Source organism: Grammomys surdaster, unplaced genomic scaffold, assembly GCF_004785775.1.
Source record: "Grammomys surdaster isolate TR1022 unplaced genomic scaffold, NIH_TR_1.0 60, whole genome shotgun sequence".
Taxonomy (NCBI): domain Eukaryota; kingdom Metazoa; phylum Chordata; class Mammalia; order Rodentia; family Muridae; genus Grammomys; species Grammomys surdaster.
The window spans coordinates 7146554-7170043 of NW_021604562.1; the positions used below are offsets into that span (position 1 = coordinate 7146554).

At 37.4% G+C, this 23490-nt stretch overlaps 1 protein-coding gene across 4 annotated transcripts in view; it reads right to left on the reverse strand.

Annotated features, from left to right (window-relative positions):
• Positions 1-23490, reverse strand: part of Gria3 (glutamate ionotropic receptor AMPA type subunit 3) — a 254584-nt gene that overhangs the window by 177171 nt on the left and 53923 nt on the right. For all 4 annotated transcript variants that reach the window (XR_003714207.1, XM_028787867.1, XM_028788498.1 and 1 more), the window contains one exon: positions 5586-5825. Coding sequence is in view for 3 of the 4 variants with exons in the window: in XM_028787867.1 (XP_028643700.1) it covers positions 5586-5825 (240 nt within the window). In the remaining variant the exon portion in view is untranslated. The remainder of the gene's footprint in view (positions 1-5585; positions 5826-23490) is intronic.

Below are 23490 nucleotides of genomic sequence, written 5' to 3' on the forward strand. Positions count from 1 at the left end.
AGAAGGAGAAGGAGAAGGAGAAGGAGAAGGAGAAGGAGAAGGAGAAGAAGAAGAAAAGAAATGCAGCAAAGATATGGAAGAGAAAATAAAAAAATAGTAAAAAGAAAAGTTTTGTTCCTTATTTGATAAAAGAGTCTTATGAAGTTAAGACATGTCAACCGTGTGGCTGTCATCATGTAGAAAGGTGTGAGAACAGGAAGCCTCTGCTCATCTCAGAAGAATTAAACCCCAGCCAATCAGGAAGCATTCATAATCCTCCTAGGAAAGGCCTCTCTCTCTCTCCTGTCTTGGGGGATCTCCTTACTCCTTAAGACATCGAGGATCTGCTAAAAATTCCCCAACATCTTAGCTGTCTGAGAACCTTTAATTTTTCCCTCATGGTACATGCTGAAATGAACACAAATGTCATCAGTATAGATGTCAACAGTTGGTTTTAATTTTTTTCCACAGTAGGATTGTCAATTCGTCAAAGTCAGAGACCAACTGTGCTTCTTTTAAATAACATAAGTGAGCTAGAGCAACCTAATGCTAGAGAAAGCTCAACAGTTCCATGTTGACCAACAGAATGATTCCTATAGCTTTCTCGCTTTCTACCACAACCTTTAAAAGAAGATAGCAATGTCTCTTAAAGGGCTATTGACTTTCAGAGAGTTACTTGGGAACTGGATAGGGAGTTTCAGATTCAGAATGGAGACAGCAGGAGTTTATTGATTGCTGGAAAGAAGGTTGGCACTAGTTGTCTCAATGGGCACCCAGACTATTATCTCATTATCTAAGCCCACAGTCACAGCTGGGCCAGGTTCTTTCATCTCCATGGATTCTGCTCATTGAAGCCAAGGAGAGGCTTCATGTACTCAAGAGAGCTTGGCTTCAATTCTCAGGTATGTCACTATTGTGGAGGAGATTTTGTTCCTACTTAGAGCACTTTTACACTGTCTCCCCCCCCAATGTGTGTAATTACTGAAAGAGGTGGCCATTTTCTTGGAATGGTTTAAAATCTTCTGTGCAGAGGAATCTGTGTATGTAAGCAACCTCCCAAATTGGATTCCTGGTACCTGAGAGCTCAAAATTAAAGTTGACTTATAAAAGTAGAAAATAATATGGTGGTTACCAGAGACTGAGGGGAAAAAGATGGATAGAAGTTGGTCAATGGGTACACAGTTATAATTAGAAAAAAAGAAACAGGCTTTAGTATTTTGTTGCCCAGAAACATGAGTATAGTTAACCACATTCCACATGCTTCAAAAAATAACCACAAGGGAATTTTGGTGTTTTCTATAAAGAAATGATAAATAGATGATGTGACCCATATGCTAATTACCCTGATTTTGATCTCTACACAATGTGTACATGTATCAAAATATCACATTGTATCTCATGAATATGTATGACTAGTCAGTGCCAATTAAAGGTGATAATAATAAAAAGAAAATCATTTTTGGATTAAGGTTCTATTTCTATAGAAGTTCCTTGCCTGAATAGAAATTTCTTTTCTCCTGGATACATGAAGTCGTTAATAAGCACATAAATTGGCATGAATAAATTGGTGAGCTGAGGTGTTGTTATTAGCAGAGAAAGATTAGTAATCAATGGGAACAAAATGCAGGACATGAAGGTTTGTGAAGGTATGGAGAAAGGGTAGGTAGACATGTGGTTTTATTCCCGACAGGGAGGGGAGGCATAGAGATATTTACTGTGAGAAGGACTAGGTAAACAAGTAACAGAGAAGTCAATAAAAGAAAAGGTTATAGAGGGGGTAGGTAACACAGTTAGTCAACCTCATAATTTTCCTAAGCACTGACCTTTTATGTATGTAGAACCAAATGCATATTTTCTAACTTGATATTAATGAAGCAAGATGTCATTTTATTAACTAAGTGAAGCAGTGACTTGCAAATCCTGAATCAGACCTTTGTCTGTAGACAGAAATTAGAGCAGAGTCAGTATATTCCACCAATTTATTCAGTGTTTGATAACGCCAGAGAAAATTGGCTATGTTTGTGCAACATATCTTTTAAATGACCTCCGGAGCTTAACCCATTCTTTGGCTTCTTATTCGTCCCTGGACCTAAACAGAACAGTTACAATATTGTATATTTAGCTTATTTGAAAGTGATTATCAAAGTTCCCTTCTCCCTCTCTTCATCTTCCAAATCTCATATAATTTAAAATATTCTACAATTATATCTGATCTTATAATATCTGTGTAATTTAAAGAATGTTTTATTATCACATTGGAGATAAGGGATTGGGGTGCTTTATATCAGACCAAATGAAATAACAGTAGGGGGCATTATGTTAAGCTCCAAGTGAATGGTGTGGACAAAAGGAGTTTCTGGGTGTTTAGAGGTGGGCAATATTTCTGCTCCTCAAATCTGGTTTAGTTAAAAGCATCATCATCAGACTTTTTTCTACCTCCAGCCTTGGTCAGGCTGTTATCATTCTGACCTGCAGGACCACAGTGGCTCTTTTTCTTTGTTGATTTTCCTTAGTTCACCATTCTATTAATTATAGAAGCTTAAATCAGGTCATTTTACCCCTCTGCTTATAATCTTCTAATGCCTTCCCATTTTAAAATCTATTCTCCTTACCATGGTTCCTGGTTGTATTCCATGGCTAAAATACAGCTCTTGTCTTATCTCTGTGTCCTTCTAACTATATCCATCCTCTAACCAGCCTCCCCTCTACTCACTAATCTTTACCCACACTGGTCTTTCATTCATTTCTACAAGTTATTTGCACTGACTGTTTCCACATTGGGCTGTATCCTTCAATTCTTTTAGTTACAGATTATAATGCCCCTCCTCAATAAGGCTCTCACTTGGCATCCTTTACAAATTGGGTCTAAGCATTATAATCTTTGTTTATTTCATAGTGCATTATCTAAATGTACAATTATAATTTGCCATTTACTTGATTTTCTCTGTCTCTCTTATTAGAAAGCAGTCTTTTAAAATTATTTATTTATTTATTTAATATATAAGTGCTTTGCTGCATATACATCCACAGGTCAGAAGAGGACCACAGATCCCCTTATAGATAGTTATAAGCCACCACGTGATTGCTGGCAATTAAACTGAAGACCTCTGGAAGATCAACCAGTGCTATTAACCACTGAGCCATCTCACTAGCCCATAGAAAGTAATCTTTATGACAGTAGGAATCTTATAAGGTTGCATAGGGAGAAAAGGATGGTTAGTTGGCTGAGGTATAAGGATACTGAATCTTAAAGAACAGACTGTATTTCTTCCCCATGTGGGCAATAGAAAGTTCTTAAAATTTTGTGATAGTTTCTGGAACAATGTTTAGAGAAGACTTTTCAAAATAAAAATTAATGTTAAAGTTTATGTAATGAATTTCTTTAAAATATATTAGATTGGTCCTTCCTGTTAAGTAGCTACAGAGGAGAGAAACAGGTTTACGTCAATCAGGAAGGTTTCTTCTGGCTGCCGGACTATATAGTTGTCCATATTACTTAATGAGATAAGAAGCAGACATAGGTATATGTCAACCTTCTTTTTCACAGTAGAGATCTAATGAGCAGAGAGGGTTCATAGATGGTGATGAGAGAATTCGTGTATTGAGTCTTCTTTTGAATGAATGGAGTTATGGCATTAAAAGAAATAATCTTTAATTTTAACAAAGTTTCAGGAGAAAAACTGCTGATTTCAACCTTCAGTTCAGAAAACTAAATTACAACGCTCTTTATTGCACTATATTCAATATGTGGACATGAACTAATTCATTCTCTGTCTTTCGAACCAAGGAAAATTCCTTAAGTAAATTGTAAATCAGAAATTTTAAATAATATTTAAACAAAGTTGCTTTGCTTGAACACACAGAGCTCCTTTCTTACATTGTCCTTTGTCCATGTTCTTTTAAAAATATATTTATATATAATTGTTTAGTAATGGAACTATAATATAATTACATTACTTTTTCCCTTCCCTTCTCTCCCTCCAGCTTCTCTCATGCATTCATTGTTGTCTCTCAAATTCAATCTCTTTCTTTAATTGTTACACATATGAAAATACTCCTAACTGCGTGAATGCAACCTGCTCAGTCAATATAATATTGTGCATATGGTCTCAGTGCTGACTCCTTGATATTGGATAACCCATGGTGGGGGTCTTCTTTGGAGAAGACTAATTTTCCAATTTTTAGAGTTCTCCAATTGCCTGTAGTTCTTTGTTTAAAGTTGAGACTTCATGGTATTCCAGTTTCCCTGTCCTCAAAAAATCCTGCCATGGAGACCCAGTTTCTCTACGAAGTTGTCTCTGAAAACTGCATTTCTGGAATGCTACATTTGTACAATCTTTAAAGCAACCAGAAGCTAGTATAGCATTTAATTCAACATTGTTCTGGGTTGTTCATGAATTGTTATATGAATGGCTTTTTTTTTTGCTCATCGCTATTGGAACTATATTTTATATCAATCTGTCTCAGAGGTAGAATACACCACAAAGAGTAGATAGCAGCTTGTAGAATCTCTAGATTAACTCACTGGTGATATGCAAACTGCAATTAGTTCCAAGATACAAAGTTTCTTGTGTCTGGCATACTTTAAAAAAATAACAGAGGCATGGAATTCTGCATAAAATAGGGTTCACTTTAGGTGAGGAGACCAAGGTCAAGAGAGCCTTATTGATTTGGTCAAGATCAGAAAGTTAGCTAGTATCAGATCTTGAATTAGAACACTCAGATTCTGATTCTGATTGATGAAGTTCAATCCCCTTTCCTGTTATGTATCTTAGGCACACACTGGTTTACGTGTCCCCTGACATGATCTGGTGCTGCAGTTAAATAAGAGGAATGTGAAGAAAACCAAGGCTTCCCAGAGAGAAATGAACCTTTCAAATTATGTTGACAAGAAAGAGCTTTTCTATAGGTATGACCAGGACCAGAAAGACAGACCCTTCCTCTGTTTCTTCCTTCCTTGAATCTGAAACCCTGGAGTCAGAGAGCCATCCTAATTTAGCCTCCAGGCAAATGACTGATATAAGAACAGTGTTTGATGGAATGTCATGATAATAAGGTCCCTCAGTTTCATTGAGAAAAATCTCACAGACAGCTGGACTTGGGGGGAATATTTAGTTGGGTTATGATGCATAAATTTCAACAAATTAATTAATATATGTGAAAACACAACATTAATCTTACAAGATTCATTTTTTAAAAGTTTCCAGATTGAACTTTCATTACTATGTGACATAGTAGACCACATATCTACACACATAGCAGTATGTGGAAATTTTTATTTTTTTAGATCAAAAACTTTATTTGATTGTATTCTATGTTTTGTGTACTTTAGATCAAATAAAGATTTCCTGGGCATGCTCTTTTGCAAAAATAATTTTTGGGGAGTTAGCCCATGTGACTTTTTAGTGGGGAGATATATGACTTGGAAAATTAGGTTCTAAAATTACCATCGATATATTTTTGTGTTTGATTTATACTAAATACTAAAAACAAATTAAAAATAGAATTAGATTTTATCTATTGGAAGAAAGAAATACATGCATGGCAAAGTGTGAAAATCATCATCACATGACTACCAATAGAAAAAAGTAGATGTCTCTTCTTACCTCGTTCTGTGTCATAGAGGTACACAAACTTCTCCCATTTGTAGTAACCCAGAAGACTCAGAATGGCACCCTTCAAGGCTGGGCGCATCTGGATGACAAACTGCACATCTGCATCAGTGGGAAAGCTAGGTGTGACAAACGATGTGTGCAGGGCCCCACAGAAAGAGGTCAGGGTGTTCATTGACATCTGGTCATAGAATCCAAAGATAGCATACACCCCTCTGGAGAACTGGGAGCAGACTGCAATGAGAAAGAGAGGAACACATTTCAATAGGTCAGTTGTCCCCTGCAGCAGCTTGTAAGGTTAGAAAACCAATACATAATGAATCTCTGAATTAGCCATGTCAAAAAGCAAGCAAGCAAGCAAGCAAGCAAACAAGAACAACAAAGGAACAAGAAATCAAGACTCTAGAAAAAGATAGAATCCTACCATAGTCTAGTTGCCCAGCAGGAAAATAATTAAGAATGGGAAATCTTCATTGGCCATAGTTGCATAATATCTGTGTTTACAGTGGCCAAGAAACTGAGGAAAGGACAAGGTAACAGTTGTCTTATCTTGTACGAGTGTCCATGCTCACCTCTAAGGCACTTCAGGCGCTTATCTTCCCACAGCGGTTACCCAGTGACCCCTTAGTGTGGCCATGCTATCACCAAGGCAAACTTGTCTTTCCACAACTTCAGTTCTTTTCCTCCTAGGTCAATGCAGTGGATGCAGAATGAGTTAGACTAACTGCTAATGTGTCTACCGGGAAGAGTGTTATTCTTGTTATAATCAAAGAGTGCTACACCCACAGTTGTATTATAACAAAGACCCTTCATGTAGACTGTTAATTTAGAGGATTTCAGATTGTTGGCAGGCTGTGGGAATGGCTGACTTTTCAGTGGCCATTGAACCATAGGAAGCAGTTGGTTACTTCCTGTGCCCAGGTGTAATTGGCGAAGTTCTACTTTGATCCTATTCCATTTATTTAGTGGACTCATTAGCCTACATAGAGACATTTCATGGCCCTCTCATCACTGTTGTCCGTTTTCCTTCATTTCAAAGTGGGCCATGCCACTGCCTCATCTCTCTTCTGGCCCAGAGGAGCTTAAAAAATGTGAACCAATTTTCAATATTAGCTTCAGTAGAACATAATTAGCAAAGCAAATCAGCTACAACAACACTGTGTGGTGCATTCCCAAACCAAGTGGAAATGATCTTTCGATTATCTGCACCAGTGCCTCCTTCCATTCATGCGAAGCAGAAATTAATGGGCATAATGCAATGTGATTTGAGAGGTCCTGCATGGTCTCCCGTATCTGCTATGAAACCATAGATTCCAGTGTTAGGCTCATTTCTTTAGTTTTATGACATTAGAATAAAACCCTGTGGCTTGGAAGAGAGGGATGAAGTGGAATCTTCAAAGCCATTATCATGGTAAGACAAATGAATGTGTCCAATTAGTTGTTGAGATGAGCAGGGAGGCAGAAGGATATGTGGTGATGGGAGTGAGTAGATTAGAGAAAAGAACTCTAGAACCTAGGATCCTCCCCTGAGAGGACAAACAGTAAAGTCACTACATAACATGAGGAAAGAAAACATGAAAAGTAGGAGGAAGGCAGGTAGAGACCAATGTAATTCATTTTGTCACTTCATTATAAGAAAGTGAGTTCTTGATATGTCCACTATCCTGCTTTCCATACATGCCATTTAAATCTACGTTGATTAGGGTTATTCATGGAGTAACCTAATCACCCATTAGCTTGAGAAAGGCATTTCAAAGATTATCTTTTACTGTATCATCTCCAGCACCATCTCCAGCATAAAAGACCACAGTCTTTGATTTCAAGAATTATAAGTGGCCTTTAAACATATAGACAGGAAAAATCTTTGTATTAATTTTTAATTAATTAAAGAATGGCAGCTAGTTGATGAAAGATGAGAGTCACAGGGAGCACTTAGAAACAAGCAAACAAACAAACAAAAAAACTTTGGTTAGCATGAATGGAGATACTAAGCAAAAAATCCATTTTAAGTTTAATCATGTAAATGGAGAGCTTGTGATATCAGGTCAAATACCAAACAATATTGATGAAAAGCAGACAGTAGTAAAAGCTAAAGTAAATGAAGTGAAAGTTATTTAAAATAACAAGAATCAATAATAGTGATAAATAGTATTTAGCTAAGCATGATGTTAAGTAGTATAAAACTATTATCTCATTTAATTTCTCCATGAACCTCATAAAGTATTGATACCTTTACTATTTAATTGCTAATTTGGACACCAAAAATGTTTCAGTTACTAAGTAGTGAAATTAACACTCTAAAACCTATAGTCCTACAGTGTCATTAATAAATATCTGCTTGTATGAGATAGGGTTTTAATTTTTAGCAAATAAAGATAGAAATCCAACTAAATTTGTATTTCATATACAAAATCAATTAGCTTTAGCATACCCATGTTCCAAATTTATACAGTAAAACTTATTTGTGGTTTATCTGAAATTCAGATTCAACTGAACATCCTTATTTTACTTAAAATTCAAGAAAGAAGCTGTCCCTATTAATAATGGTCATGGAACCAGAAGACTTGAACAAGTGATCATGGTCCTTCAACCAAAATGATTCAGACGATAATATAGTTCTCAGCTCCATCACAACCAGTAATCACAAAAGGAAGACCCAGGTGCCCTGCATAAAACAGGCTTTGAAGACATGCAGCATGTTTTCAGCATGGAGAACCCCATTCTGACTAATTTGTTTTTGTCAAATAAGTGAAAAGAAATTATAGTGATGAGATTCTGGCTAATAGAAAAGTGTTGTGTTCCTCTTATATCTATTATTTTGAGACTCGGGAGTCATTTATGGAATTTTCATAGTTCATTAAATTTGCTTATTTATTTAGAGTACAGTAAAGACCCAGAAACTCATCACTCAAGTCAAGAACTGTAACATAACTAATAACTTTTTAGTTGTATATTTCTCTTCTATTTCATTTGTTGGGCCAACCTTTCTCCAAGTCCAAAAGGCTCACACATGATGGTGGATATCCACAAATATTAAGAGAACATCATCATCCCATGGTTTATTGTCTTCATATAAAGCAAAAGTTCAGCAAATACTGACACTTGTAAAGGGCTTTTTTTTCTTGTTTCATCCACAGCTATAAGTGTAGGTAGCATGAACAGAGGGCCCAGAGACCAGATTATCAGCGAAGAGAACTGGCACAAGAGGACAGGTTTATTGGCTTCACTGTGACACAGGGGACCTTAGCAGGGCCTCTCAGAGCAGATTCTTACAATCATTCTTGGTTGCAGAGAATACAGTTGAATGTAATAGTGAACTTTCTCATAGAATAATCTGTTTTACACACACACACACACACACACACACACACAATGTATATGTGTGTATACAACAATATTAATATTATAATTTATATACAATATATAATGTCAATATTAAAAAGAAAAGGTTATAAAATTGAAAGGGAGTTGGAAAGGGAGAGAGAAGGGTAGAAATGATGCAAGTACCCTCGTACAAAATTTTCAAACATTTAACTGCACAGAAAGTATGGTTTTACATTCCTAGAATGAGTTGTGAGGAACCTAATGAGCTTTTTCTTTATTTCGTTGCCTTTCAAAGTATAGTACTTGATGTTGGAAACCATTGAAATGAAGATTTTAAAAATAAGAGTCTCACTATGTATCCCTGACTGTCCTGGGATTTGCTGTGTAGACCAAACTAACCTCAAGTTCTCATAGATCTTTCTGCCTCTGGCTCTCAAGCACTGGCATTAAAGACATAAATCACCAGCCCTGATTGAAATGAAATTTTATGTAAAAAAGTTTAATACCTATATAGAACGATAAATATATAAAAGAGAACATTTGAGCTCCTGTGTTTGAACAGATTTCTACTGGTTTGACACGATCATAAAGAAACTACAGTACAAAAAAGTATCTTGTACAAGGTCATGTAATGAATTATGAGCCAGGCTCTTAGGAATGCTTTCTCAGCATTTCCTCAATATTCCTATCTGGAGCTATCTAGGGCAATGTGGATTAGGATTTGCCTAGCATGAAAGCAACATACGTTCAATTTTTTAATTCTCAGCCAAAGGCATATAGACAGATCTCAGCTACCTTCCATAGCTCCTTCCAACTCCCAGAACCAACAAGAGCCAGTGGCAGGTTGGTGACAGTTCTAATACTGGTGATTTTTGAAGGAATATCTGTTTTCTTTGTTGAATCCTTAGTATACTATGCTCACTTCTTTTACATTTTAGACGACTGTTCTTGGTAAAAGACTGATGAGAGAAATATTTGTCTTGGCAATCTAAAGTCATAAGTAAAGAGAAAAGGGCACTATCTTTTAAGGCAGGTAGATTTTGGTTCCAGTTCTTGGCTGCATGATTTAATGTACCTGTGAGCCTGGGGTCGGACCATTGTTATATGTGCAAGTTCGGAAGTTAGACTATTAAGATGTGAAGAACCATCCTAACTATGGGTGGCACCATTCCATGGGTTAGTTTCCTGGACTGAATAAGAAGGAGAAAGTAAAAAGAGCATCTGCATCCATCTCTCTGTTTCATGACTATAGATATAATGTTATCAGCCACCTCATGCTCCTGGCCCCCACGAATTCCCTACCATAGTGGACGTACCCTTGAACTGTGAGTCAAGACAAACTCTCCTTAAGTTGTTTTTGTCAGAAGTTTCTTCCCCAGCAGTGGAGAAAGTCGCTAATAGAAGCCTAGACCTTGGCATCTATCACTTGTTAAGTAAGTTACTTGCTATTTATTTCTGTGCCTCTGAGCTTCTTTATTTTTTATAGAATCAAGATAGCAATAGTGCCTATGTCAGCACTGTTGTGAAAATTAAGCTGGGCTACTTGATGGGCGGTGTCTAGTATGGGAGTATAGAGATATGCTCCATTGGCACTAGCTCTTTATTTACTCACAAAATGTTTATTGGGCTTCTACTATATGTTAGATGAGCACTCTTAGAAGTAGGAGAAACTGTCTTCTTACATCTTATATATCATTGATAGGAAAATCCAATAGATGATATAAATATGTAAACTATGAAGTATGTCAACTTCATATAGTCAGCTTTTATTGCCTTGGCATACTTTGCTCCCCTTTAATGCCCTCACATTATTTTCTACCCTTCCCAGCTGCTGTTGCCCTCAGTTTCACATTGCATCTCTAGGTAGCACAGCTTGTCTTTTATCTGTCTGATCCATTTCTTCTCTGCTTTTCCCATTCTCTTTCCTGGGTAATCACAGGTTACAAAAGGAATCCTGGTGATTTGGCTCAAAAATAAACTATTGTCTTCTGCCTCTAACTCTTCCTGAGATACTATCTCTGGCCTGTGGCCTCTGAACCATTATGATATGAAATAGGTTGGTTGTCTTTCTCTTGGAATGCATGTCTCCACCTCTTCCCTAATAGAAAAACTAAATCCTTCTTGTTGAGGATGTTGTTTCTGACTGTATCCTGTTTTCCTAGGAACTATGTTGTATTTCTCCAGCTGTGCTCCCTTCAGTGGTGAGTGACAAGCAAAGCTGGACCCAGCTGTCACACTTTTATTTATAGTCCCCCAGATCTGAAAGCTTGGGACAGGTACTGCTAATGTACAGCATAGCATCTAATTACACCACCCGTAGTCCAAAAGGCATAACTAAAAATGTCAAACAACTCAATTATTCCAAAGATCCAAATAACAATATTGTGGATCATTTACAGAACACTTTTCATACTCCTTTGAATTAAGCAGAAAAAAAGGAAACTGAAGCCTCTTGCTGATTTAACATGGGAAGCAAGCAGGAAACAGAACAATATAGCTATGAAGGAACTGATCCAGATGGATCATGAGAGGCTTCTTTACATAATACCAGAGTATATTGAATTCCAGCAGATCAATGAAGCAGAGCACTGGAAGGGACTTGAAGAGATCATATAGACTAGTGATTTTTAAAACTGTTACATTAGTCCACAGTAGATTTCTAGTCTGGCAAAAGGAGTGTGTGTGTGTGTGGTGTGTATGTGTGTGTGTATGTACATAATGTTCAGGATAAGGTCAATCACACACACATGCGTGCATGTGCACACACACACACATGGGGAGAGAAAGGGGGGGGAAGAGACATACTCATTTTGTTCATTGGTCCATTGGCAACTCACATGCAGAGTGGATCCTTACATAAACAGGAATTAAGATGCCTATACTTTACCTCATCATTTGAAACAAAACAGAAAAAGAATAATTTGATAATAATATTATGTAGATTATGATTAATCCACAAAGGTCCAAATGATCCCCCTAGAACATGAGGAGAACATACACTGAAGGTGAGTAGGAGACAGATACTCCAAGTGCTTTCTTGCTCAGTGTATACTTTTCTTCATATTATTTCTACCTCTAGCATTGCATATAGAGTCAGATTTCTTCTGAGAAGATGATGTTGATAATTAGAACAATGTGTACCACAGAGAAGATTGTATCTCTACCCATAATCATCTTTTTCTTCTATGTGGTAGGCAAACTTGTACTCTCCAAATATGCCCATATCTTAATTCCATAAATCTGTGGGTGAGATTAAATGTTAGAGGGAAATTAAAGCTGTAGGTGGAATTAAAGTTTTTAATCACCTAATCTTAAAACAGTGAGGTTGTTCTGGATCATCTGTATGGCCTGATGCAATTCATCATGGAAGACAGAGGCACAGAGGGAACATACTAGAGTGATTTGAGAAAGACTTAACTGTCCTTTGCAAGCTTTGGGATCAGAAAGAGTTCGTGGTCTAAGGAATGTGAGGGCCCTCTAAATGTCAGAAAAGACATTCTAATGACTTCCTTTACATGGCACCTGGATCACAATGCAGTCCTGCTAAAACCTCAATTTTAATATGACAAGAACTATATTACACTTCTGACCTCCAGACCTGGACAATAATAAATGTATGTTGTTTTAGAACTGTGAATTGGACATAATGATTTTTTTTGGTAGTAAATATTAAACTAATATGCTAAACAGTGAAATTAGGCTGGTAACTCTGTGGATCAATCCTCTCAGTTTGAAGGGAGCTCATTGTTTTACCTGGGCAATACCTCTGATTGAGCCGACTTTTACATTTTGAGTCTCTCAAGTGCCACACAATACACATCACTTCAATTCTATGAGCTCTCATTGATTTCTTTTTTTTACTAGATATTCAATAATGCAGCAATATACTGAGAAAAGGCATAATGTATATGATGTGCAAATGTGTGTCTTTAATCTAAAAATTGTCTTCTTCCTGTCAGGATGACCATCAGCTGAAAGATTCCAATTACCCTAAATCCCTAACACTAACATAAACTATTTTTCTAACTCCTCTCTCATTCTGCTTATTGATGTGATGATGGAAACCTTGTAATTCTCAGTTTCAGCAACCTCTCCTATATTCTGCTCCCATATGTCTACTGAAGCATTCAGCTTATTGATGGTTGCTATGGATCTTGACTACTGAACACCATTTGATATTATTGATGAAGTCCTGCCTCTTAAAATTCTTGTTTCTGTTTCCAAAGCATTCAATTTTGGCCACTTGGGACCTGGAGAGATGGCTCAGTGGTTAACAGCATTGGCTGCTCTTCCACAGGGCCTGGGTTTGATTTTTAGCACCCACATGGCAGCTCACAACAGTCTGTAACTCCAGTCCCAGGTGGTCTGATGTCCTTTTCTGACCTCTGTGAGCATCAGGCACGCAAGTGCTACACAGAAATTCATGCAAGCCAGACATCCGCACACATCAAATAAATTAAAAAGAAATTCTCTTCCCTTGACCTTCCTCACTCCTCCTTTGCAGTTCCCTCTTGTCCGAAGATTTCAATGAAGACGTTTTCAAAGACATTGTCGCTGACCTGCTTCTTACACTGAATGTAATGGTCTCTCAACAGATATTTACAAAGGTCCTGCTGTGTGCTAGGCAGCTCATTTCACCTCCTTTTACTTCCATGTGAATGAATTTTAAGTAGATACTTATGAGCTCCAGATCTGCATTTCCAACTCCCCATTAAACAGCCCCACGGCATCACAGACTGAACATATTGTTTTCTTATTTGCATTCCCAACCCATTAATCTGCTCTTTTTCTCCATGTTTCTTCTAACATGTTGTTCCTCACCCAGTCACTCAAGTCAGCTCTGGAGAGGTCATATTCACCTCTACTTTCTCTCATACTTCTTTGTTCTATTGTTTTGTAATGCTCCAACTACTGAGGCTCTAAAGCAGTGGTTCTCACCCTTCCTAATGTTGTGAACCTTTAATATAGTTCCTCATGTTGTAGTGACCCTCAATCATACGATTATTTTCATTAGTATTTCATAACTGTAATTTTTACTATTGTTATGGATTGCAATGTGTGTTTTTCAATTGTCTTAGGTAACCCCTGTGAGAGGCTTGATCATGACCCATAGATTGAGAACCACTGCTATAAAGTATATAAAGTATATTTATCATCTAGTCACCTTCAATCCATGTTCTTAGTCTTTCTTATAGTATGACAACAATTTTTTAACTGGACACATGCTTGAAGTACTTTCTCTTTTTTCAGATTCCTCTTCTCCTGTTTGTTCAGGTTGATTAGTCAAAATATAAGCATCCCAATATCCGTTTCTGTGAGGACTATTCCTGTGCACGAGTTGTTAATGGTCCAATGAATGCAACTTTGCAAATGTCTCATCTCAAGTTTGCTCAACCTTGATACTATGGACATTTTTTGGGGGGGGATATTGTTGTGCAAGTTGTCTTGTGCCCTATCAGATGTTTAATAATATTTTGGACTCTATTCATTGGGTTTCATGAGTACCATTTCAGCACAGTGACGATAACCCAAAATGCCTCCAAACCTGTTTCTTGTCTGCAGGAGACTTATATCTGTCCCACATACTGAAAACTAAAAATTTAGCTGATGACTTCCATCATTTTATGGTAAAAACTTAGGAAAAGTATATATTTTTGGATACTTCAAAGCCTACTAAATGAGTACTTACATCTCTGGCCTTGCATTTTTATTGACTATATTTAATCTGGGGGTGGAGGAGAAGAAGATAGAAGATAGATATGATAGAGCTCATATGAAATGGAAGTTAGCTTATAGCATCCCTGAGTTTATATAGGTCAGCCCCCACCAGCCTTGATGGCCTTTGGTCTTGGACCTCCATAACCATAGTGGGTATTTGTAGTTTTGAGTCACAATAAGGTGTCAGCTCCGTTCTCCAGCTGATGATTCTAAGGTTTAATTACTGTCTCGGGGTTAATTCCTTTGAACATTTTGTTCTACTCTCAGGAGTGCACTGCCTTCTGACAGTCTAACTAGTTATTTCTGCAATTACATGGCATGTATCTAAACGCCAACAAAGAAAACACTCATTATCAACATTTTATCCTACTTGACTATAATGGCTTATAAATACAGTGCTAACATACAAATGCATGTATTTTGGAAAATTCATTTTGCACCTTTAACTGTAAACCACCTTGCTTTAACAGTGTTAGAAGTGTCCAGGAATGTACTGAAATGGATCAGCCCCTTTAAGTTAAGATAATGTGGTTAAACATTTAAAGCTCAGTAGTAAGATATGGGTTTAAATTTTGTTTGCCTATTCATTGTTTTAGTCATTCATCTACTAACATATGAATTCTTACTGCATGACAAACATTACTATTATGACAACCCCAAATATTTTGGTTAATTCTTGTTGGGCCAGTTACCTCACTGAACTTTCAGATCCATCATTTATAACACCTGTCCTGCCTTCTTCACAGGGGTATGCAGAGAATAAATGAAAGTAGCTGAAATATGTTTAGAAAAATGACCAAGATTGCTTACTGAGCGTGAGTGAGTAAGCTGTATTGGTACTGAGTTCCCGGGAATCATCATCCTCTTTACAAGTAACTCAACAGGATTTCATTCTTTTCAGCTTTGAACTCTGCCATTTAACGCATATCACTGTCAATTCTCAAACATAGGAAGGGCCCATCATGACTTGAAACTCATTTAAAATGGGAGCTATCAAGACTCTTAATTGAAGAACCAATTCATCCAGTGATCCATTCATAGTAAGTGAAATAATTTCTATAGCTAGATGGCAAAGGGATACCCTCATGGTGGCTCAGAATAAAGGGTAGAATTCGTCAATGGACAGATAAAAGCTTCAAGCATGGGAACATGTCATAAATGATTTGAAAAGCATTTCTTTCATTTGGTAGCTCACACTGTTGGAGAGAAAGTGAGGCAGGCCTCCAAATAAAAGCAATTCTTAAAAGTTCAACCATAGTTGCTTATGTTATTTTGTATAGGCTTGAAAATTTCGCAATTTAGAAATTTTATAAAGTAATAGAATACTTAGTTCAATTACCAGTTAGGAATTCATACTTCTACTTCCCATTCTGTTTGAAATTCTTTTGCACATCCTTTGAGACAGAATCTTTCTGTCCTTATGTTATCCAGGTAGGCCTTGAACTTCTGTACATACTGTATCCTCTTAACTCACCCTATCATAAAATATGGCATTCTACTTTTAGATGATTCTATTAGAAATTTCTTCATCTTATTGAGCACAAATCTGCCTCTCTGTAACTTTCATGATCTGTTGATCTTTTCCAGAGACAGGGATCAAAGCTCAAGTATTTACTTCATGCTCTAATAGTAGACCACCAGACATCTATAGATATGAGTAGAATTCCTTTTCTTCAAGCTAACTACCCCTAGTACCAGCTGTTCTTTTGATGTATAACATGGGTCTATGTCCAGGCACATCATCACTCTAAGCATCCTCCTCTGAATATGTTCCAGTTTGTCAAAACCTTCTGTTTGTAGCCAGGGTGGAGCATAACTGCTAGTGAGGTTGAACCCATCAAAAAGCAAACAAGCAAGCAAGCAAGCAAACAAACAAACAAGCAAACAAGCAAACAAACAAAATGATGTTTCACCTCCATTTTGGTATACACAAGACTTATTTGTCAGTGCCACCTAGAATGTTAATGATTTTTTTTGACAAGCTCACAATGTGGTTCAATACAATACACTTTGAGGTCTTGAATGTATAAGCCATATGCATTAATAAGAGTTTCTGGGGGCTGGATATGGTTCAGTTGTGTGGTTGTGAGTACACTCTGCTTTTGCAGAGGATTCCTGTTAGGTTCCCAGCACCCATGATGGGCAGTTCACAACCACCTGTAACTCCAACTCTAGGGACTCCAATGCCCTCTTCTGACTCCATGGTTTCCTGCATTTACATACATATAAAGGATTTCTATCATGGCTGGTACCCCACAAATATGGATATATGGTGTCTAAATTTTTTGTCCTTAAAATACATCTATGTCTTTAAAATATCCTCATTGTTTTGACCCACCTTTTTGGAGTAATTTAAAAATCTGATTTGGTTAACAAATAAAATAAGTTTTGCTCTAAGTTATGTGTCATCTGCAAATTTGATCAGATAGTTTTAGGTAGTGTTATTGAAGTTATTGACAAAATGCTGGAAACAACAGAATTAAGGGCCATTTTGTTTCAAAAGGTACTTCTTTCTTTACCTCTATACTTTTTGGATGTGAAAAATTAGGTGATAAATATTCTGGCTAAAGTTCTTTAGTCCTGCAAATGTATTCTTTCAACGCTTGCAGTTTAGGTCATATGAATGATTAAAACTGATCTTGGATCTTTCAACCTGTTCTTAGGTATGGAGATGGAATTAATTTCTTACCATCTCTGACTATTATCTTTACTGTTTTTCATTGAGTTTTATGCAGAGGAACCTGAAAAAAGGAGAATGCTGAGAGGAAAGAAGATATTAAGACACAGGTATGCCTTTTGGTGAAAAAAAAAATAAGGGAACCCCCTTCTTTCTATAAATTTCCACACTGTGTCATTGCTTAAGATCAAAAGTTGACTCATTATACTTTATTGTTATGAATCAAATCATATGCCCATTTTGCAGGTAAAATTACTGCTACATGACCTGGTCTTAAAATCCATAGTCGTCAACATTTCTGGTTTCCAGAAGGACTTTTTTTGGAAAAAGTTAGTAGCCTTGTAATATTTAGCAAATGCAGCCCTGATGGAACACTGCTCTTGAAAGCCGTTAGGCTTTTCACAATGCCCAGGGTTGGTGGTTATAAAAAACCATTCACCTTATTATTTCAATAGAGTTCTATACAATCTCCATAATTTAAAGGTAGTCCAACAGCCTAAAGCAAGGAAGCAAACAAACAAAACAAAACCCAAATAATTTCCATGCATATATAAAAAATGAGTTTAAATTAAAGGTACTTTTGATCACTTTAATTAGACTCCTGAGATTTTTTTTCAAAAACGTATTTACTTGTTAGCAATTTCTTAAATACATGTAATGTGTCTCAATAATTTGCAACCCCATTATACTCTCACCCACTTCGTTTTTGTATGGAACCCTTCCTAAGAAGACAGCCCCCTGAAATTTTCATGTTTATTTTTTGAGCATGACCCACTGAATGTAACTATGATTGTTTGCATCAGCATGAACAGGAAGGAGGTTGTTCTCTGGATTATGAGCTACTTTTCACTATCTTGACCATCTGGGTTTGTGCAGAATTGTGTACCTCAAAAGGCTAGGCAGAGGTATTTGTCACTTTAGGGCTTACATTCAGGCAGAAGCCTCAGCAATCGTTCCAGGGGCCTGCTGCTATCCATTTGAAAACTATTTTCATTGGGAGCAGTCACTTTAATCTGAGAACTAAGTCCTCTAAAATTGACTGTCGTACATCCTCTCTAGCCTTTTGGCTAATGGGAGAAAGACATTCCTTGGAAGATAGGCATTTCAGCACCTGGAGCTCATTTAGAAAAAGCTGTAGCTTTTGTAAAATGCTACCAATGAAAGAGTGACTATTACTGAAAATGTGTTTCCTACGACTAGTGACTTACATGTGTTTTGTTCAATTGTGTAGCCACAAATCATATGTCACTATTTAAGGTTAATATAATTATCTAGGTGTCCTAGGGGCATGAGCCTGTAGTCCCTGAACAAGAGAGGCTTAGGTGAGAGTATCAATGAGATTTCAAGGTCAGCCTGGGATAGGTTGTGAGTTCCAGGCTAGCCTGGGCTGCAGAATGAGACTTTATATCAAAAATTAAGTGTAAGAAAGCTGGCTCATCAGGTAAAGGCATGCACTATACAAGGCTGTGCTTGGGCACACAGCCTGAAGGTCTGAACGTAATCCCTGGAACCAATGTGAAGGTGAAAAAGAGAGAACTGACTCCAGAAATTTACCCTTGCACCTCCATAAGTGTTCTGTGGTCCATCTCACATTGTACTTACACACACTCACACACACACATTCACACACATACTCACTCTCTCACATACAGACTTTAAAAATATTAACATTACGTGAGTTTAAAGTAAATAGAGTCAGATTCTCTTTGTTGGTCACATTAGACACATTCTCTGTGTTCCATAACTGCAGGTGGTTAGCAGCTACCAGAGTGGGCAATGCAACACATCCATCATCACAGAGAGTACTAGACTAACAGGTCCTGGTAAAGTTGTCCCCTAACCCTACTCATATCAATGTTTTTATCCTAATTTACTCTGTACATAATCAGTACTCTGTTTTAGGCATTGTACCGGCTGATTTCATATTCTTTGTTGAAGACAGGGATAGTTTCTAAGGATGAATGGCAGCTGCCAATATATACGCAGACCATGGAAAATATTTTCTGCCTTTGATTGTCTTCTCTACCAACTACGATATGGTTGAAAATACCATTTTTGGTAGCTAGGATGGTGAAGGCCTCCATAAAGCTGTAAATGTGGGGTGGAAGATGAACATATACGTCTGAATTACATATGACTTCTTCAGTATGATTGGCTTGCAGCCAACTTCTGACTGAGACCAGACATTAAGAGAATAAATAGAACAGAGTTCACATGGGAGAATCAGAAAATATCTGAGACTGGAGGTTGCCTCCTAGAAGAGTATCTCTTAGGGATATCTCAATAGAGGAGCATTTTGCCTGAGAAAACAATGCTGGATGCTATTGTGGGAGAGACAAAGGAGAAAGGCAAAGCAGCTAGCAACAACCACTGCCATCCACCAAGGTAGGTTCTGATCTTCTCCATGTTTAGATCAGATATGTAAATTCAAGTAGCCTATGTGCCTTGAACACGAAAATACAGCAGACTTTGTCAACTACATGTTTATTGAGCAGTATCAAGCAGTCATACATGCTGGGAATAGGGATTTATGTAAATTCCCCTGGATAAGACCTCCTGCATGGAACTTATAGCCATAACCCCTACCTCACACTTTTCATCCTTCTCTTGTCTATCTTTATCTTAATCTCTCTCTCTCTCTCTCTCTCTCTCTCTCTCTCTCTCTCTCTCTCTCTCTCCTTCTCCTTCTCCTCCCCCCCCCGCGTGGATGTATGTGAATGTGTGTATTGTATTCATTATCCATACTGTTGGTTTGTTTCAGATCAAAGTTGGATAGTTCAGGGAGAATTGAAGCAACAAATGAAAACTAATCCTCTTTCCCTTTCCCTGCAGTAATGTTTTGCAAACTGCAGGATACAACCCATTAGTGGCTTATGAAATCATTATAGTGAGTCATGACCTAACATTTAAAAAATAAATGAAGTAGAACGAAAAATGCTAAAGACTATCTATATGGCAAAAGTAAATACTGTTTTCTGAAACGGAAGTGCTGGTTATCGAACACATCTGTTAAATGAACTTCTTTATCTCCTTGCACCATTGTCTCACCACACTCTGTCCCAAGCTGAGTACTACTTTCCCCCATGGAATTTATATCTTCCCTGTTTATGGCCTGGAAGAGGTGACATCTTATTCCTATTCCTGTTCTCACACTTCCTCTCTCTTCTTTAGACCCTATGAGCACCATCTGAATGCATCCCTCCTCACAGTCTTGGAATCTCATTGAATTGGTACCTGATGATGACAGCTAAAGAACTTTCTGTTTCCTTTGGCTCAGTTAGGGATAATTAGGGAAGTGTGGAGTTAAGAGGGTGAACACATCTTCCCACATTTACATGCAATGGGGTTGTACTATCCTTCAGTTCCAGCTTAGCTATATGGCTTTAACTAGCATCTCTGGTACTTGGGCCACATGTATGTCTGCCAAGTTATACATCTTGTTTTAAAACTCAATCCATTTGTGAAGGGAGAAGAGAAACCACTGGTGCAGAACATCATTTAAATGGATTCCCACTCTAACCTCCTGCTGCAATACAGAGCATCTGAATCTCCTTCCATGGACCCTGCAGCTGCTCCTTCAGTGGCTTTAAAAGAAGTGTATATCGTCTGAAGCACCTAACTTGGTCCATGGGGAAGAATCTGACTAAAAATCGCTAGAAATAGCTAGCATTAAGTAAGCACATGAAATATGTAGCATGTGGTTTCTTTTGCAGACAAAAATAAGTAGCCCCTCTAGTGCTTGGCTGCTCAGTCATGTATGAACTTGTAAATTTTGTGTGCTATCAACGAATATATCTGACCATGTCAGAACTGTCCATTTGCTTTAATATGAAGGGGAATCAGGACTCTGAAATTCCTTTGAGAATTGTCATGAAAAAAATAAAAGTTTCAGATTTTTAGATAACAAAAGCATTTCCCTAGAGAAGCTGCATATTCATTCAGTCATTAAAAAAAATTCAGGTTAGAACTCAGAGGTAGTCTAAGAACATTCAAGACAGACTGAGCACACTAGATCTCATTTTAGATACTGTGACTCTGAACCTGGGCCCTATTTTCCATATTGTTTATTATTATATATCATGTAGAAACCTTTCGTCTTAAAATTCATGCTAAGAATGTGAAAGCAAGAAGCTACATGCAATAGCCATGTAACAAGTATTGAGAAAGTAGTATGTGTTTGATTTGTATCACATTGGCTTCCCGTTATTAAAACTTAAGGGCTATCGAAATTTACATCCCAAATTTCTTCCTCATGTGGTTTGAGGTCCACCTGATCTGTCTATGCCTTCTAGACCTGCTCATGCTGCATGCTAATCATGAATGGCATTTCACAAGTCTTCCGTCATTATCATTTTTTCTCATCTTCAGAAACCCAGATGAAACCTCTTCTCTGTTAAGCTATGGGCAGCTCCTTCAGCTTCTAAGAGATCCATGCTTTCTTTGAGTGACAGAAGCCCTTGTCCCCATACTCATGTTTGATGGTCACATGCCTGAACTTAGTTGAAGTTTACTTGCTTTATGTATGTGAACATTACACTTCTATTGATAATCAAGAAAGTCTTTGCTGAGTGAAGAAATGGGTTCTGTTCATTTTGAGCTAAGCTTTGAATACTTGGCTTCATACTTTAGGCACTTAAAGAGCTGATGACATAAATTGGTACTGAGAAGTACAATTCTCCAGTTCTGTTTCCTAAGTCATTGCTGACTCAATCTGTGACCTTCATTTTACCTTTCTCTGAGCTCCAACTTATTGCCAGCATGCTGACAAGGACACTGTTGATATACTCTAAAGAGATGTTTTGTGTATTATCCATAATGAATATAAAATATGAAGATCTATAGGAAACCCATTATTATAGGAATAGTAGTAATTATAGTTGTACTTAGTTAAATGCTCCAGAAGTCATATGGAAGACGCCCTTTTTTTGGGGGGGGGGAGATTTCAAAGTTCTGTGCCAGCGATTAGGCAATTATGAGTATTTTTCTTTTCTTGCTTTGTGATTTTTGGTTCTGTACACCATTTGGGTCTAGTTGTCTCTTGGGCTTTTATATGTAAAAGTTGATTTTAAAAATCTATTTTCTTATAGTGCTTAGGCTCCTTCAAATAGTGAGACAATGCTGTCGTCTTTATCCTTGAGGCTTTCACTTTGGCCCAAAGCTCCTTCTCGTCTATCTCTAGGAAGGGTTACAGCTCCAGAGTGGCATAGGTGGTACTGAATGTTAAGTGTCAGCCAGGCAGTAATAATGGCATTTGCGGTTGGCACTCTAAGGCCAGAGTCCTTTGGTGGCTGTCTTGGAATGTTATAGAGAAAATAAAACTTTAGCTATGAAAGAATCCTTGGGCCCTATGAAATACTAGTAAAGACCCTTATAAAATTTGGAGAAACTGTCTGTCAAGAAGCACACGAGCTTAATATATTCAGGAGAACTCCTCTGTATTCCAAGTGTGGAGCTAGTGAGATGACTTCTAGATCTCTCTCTATTCACCATGAAGCTCTAGCAAACACATTTTAAAGGAAGCATTGTCTGAGGCTCTGCTATGTCATCTCCCTTTCCTTATTTACCTGACCGCCTCAGCCACTGTACAAAATCAAGTTCTGGAAAGCCTTCTGCAATTTCCAAGTCAAATCCTTCAGGCATGATTACTTCTATGAATACATGAATGAATATATTTGATATCAAAAAAGAAGTAATTGAACAATGACACAATTCCTCATCTCTCCCATCCACCCTGTTAATACCTAAGTGTATTGTCACCATGCTGTCGCTCATTAAATAAATCTTTACGTGGCTGGCCATCAAAATTCGAAATCAGAAAGCAAACGGTTTATGATGATGACTACTATTTCCTGTGTTTTTTGTTCATCAGTCAGCAAGCCCCGTCTGCTTCGCTGGAGGTTGGATTGCTGCATACTTACGTATTAGGAGGTTTTTTTGTTGTGCTTTTCTCTCAAGATCTTAACACAAGCAGCTTTGGAAGGATTACAGGGAATATCCTTTAAAAGACATTCTGAATACAAGGAAGCAGCCCTGTTTTATGAACACTTCTTTTACTTTTAATGTGTTATAAATTTCTCCTTCTTAGACAGTCACTTCTTATCTAGCCCTGCCTTACCTCCGTCCTTTTTTTTGTTTTCTTTCTTTCTTTCTTTCTTTCTTTCTTTCTTTCTTTCTTTCTTT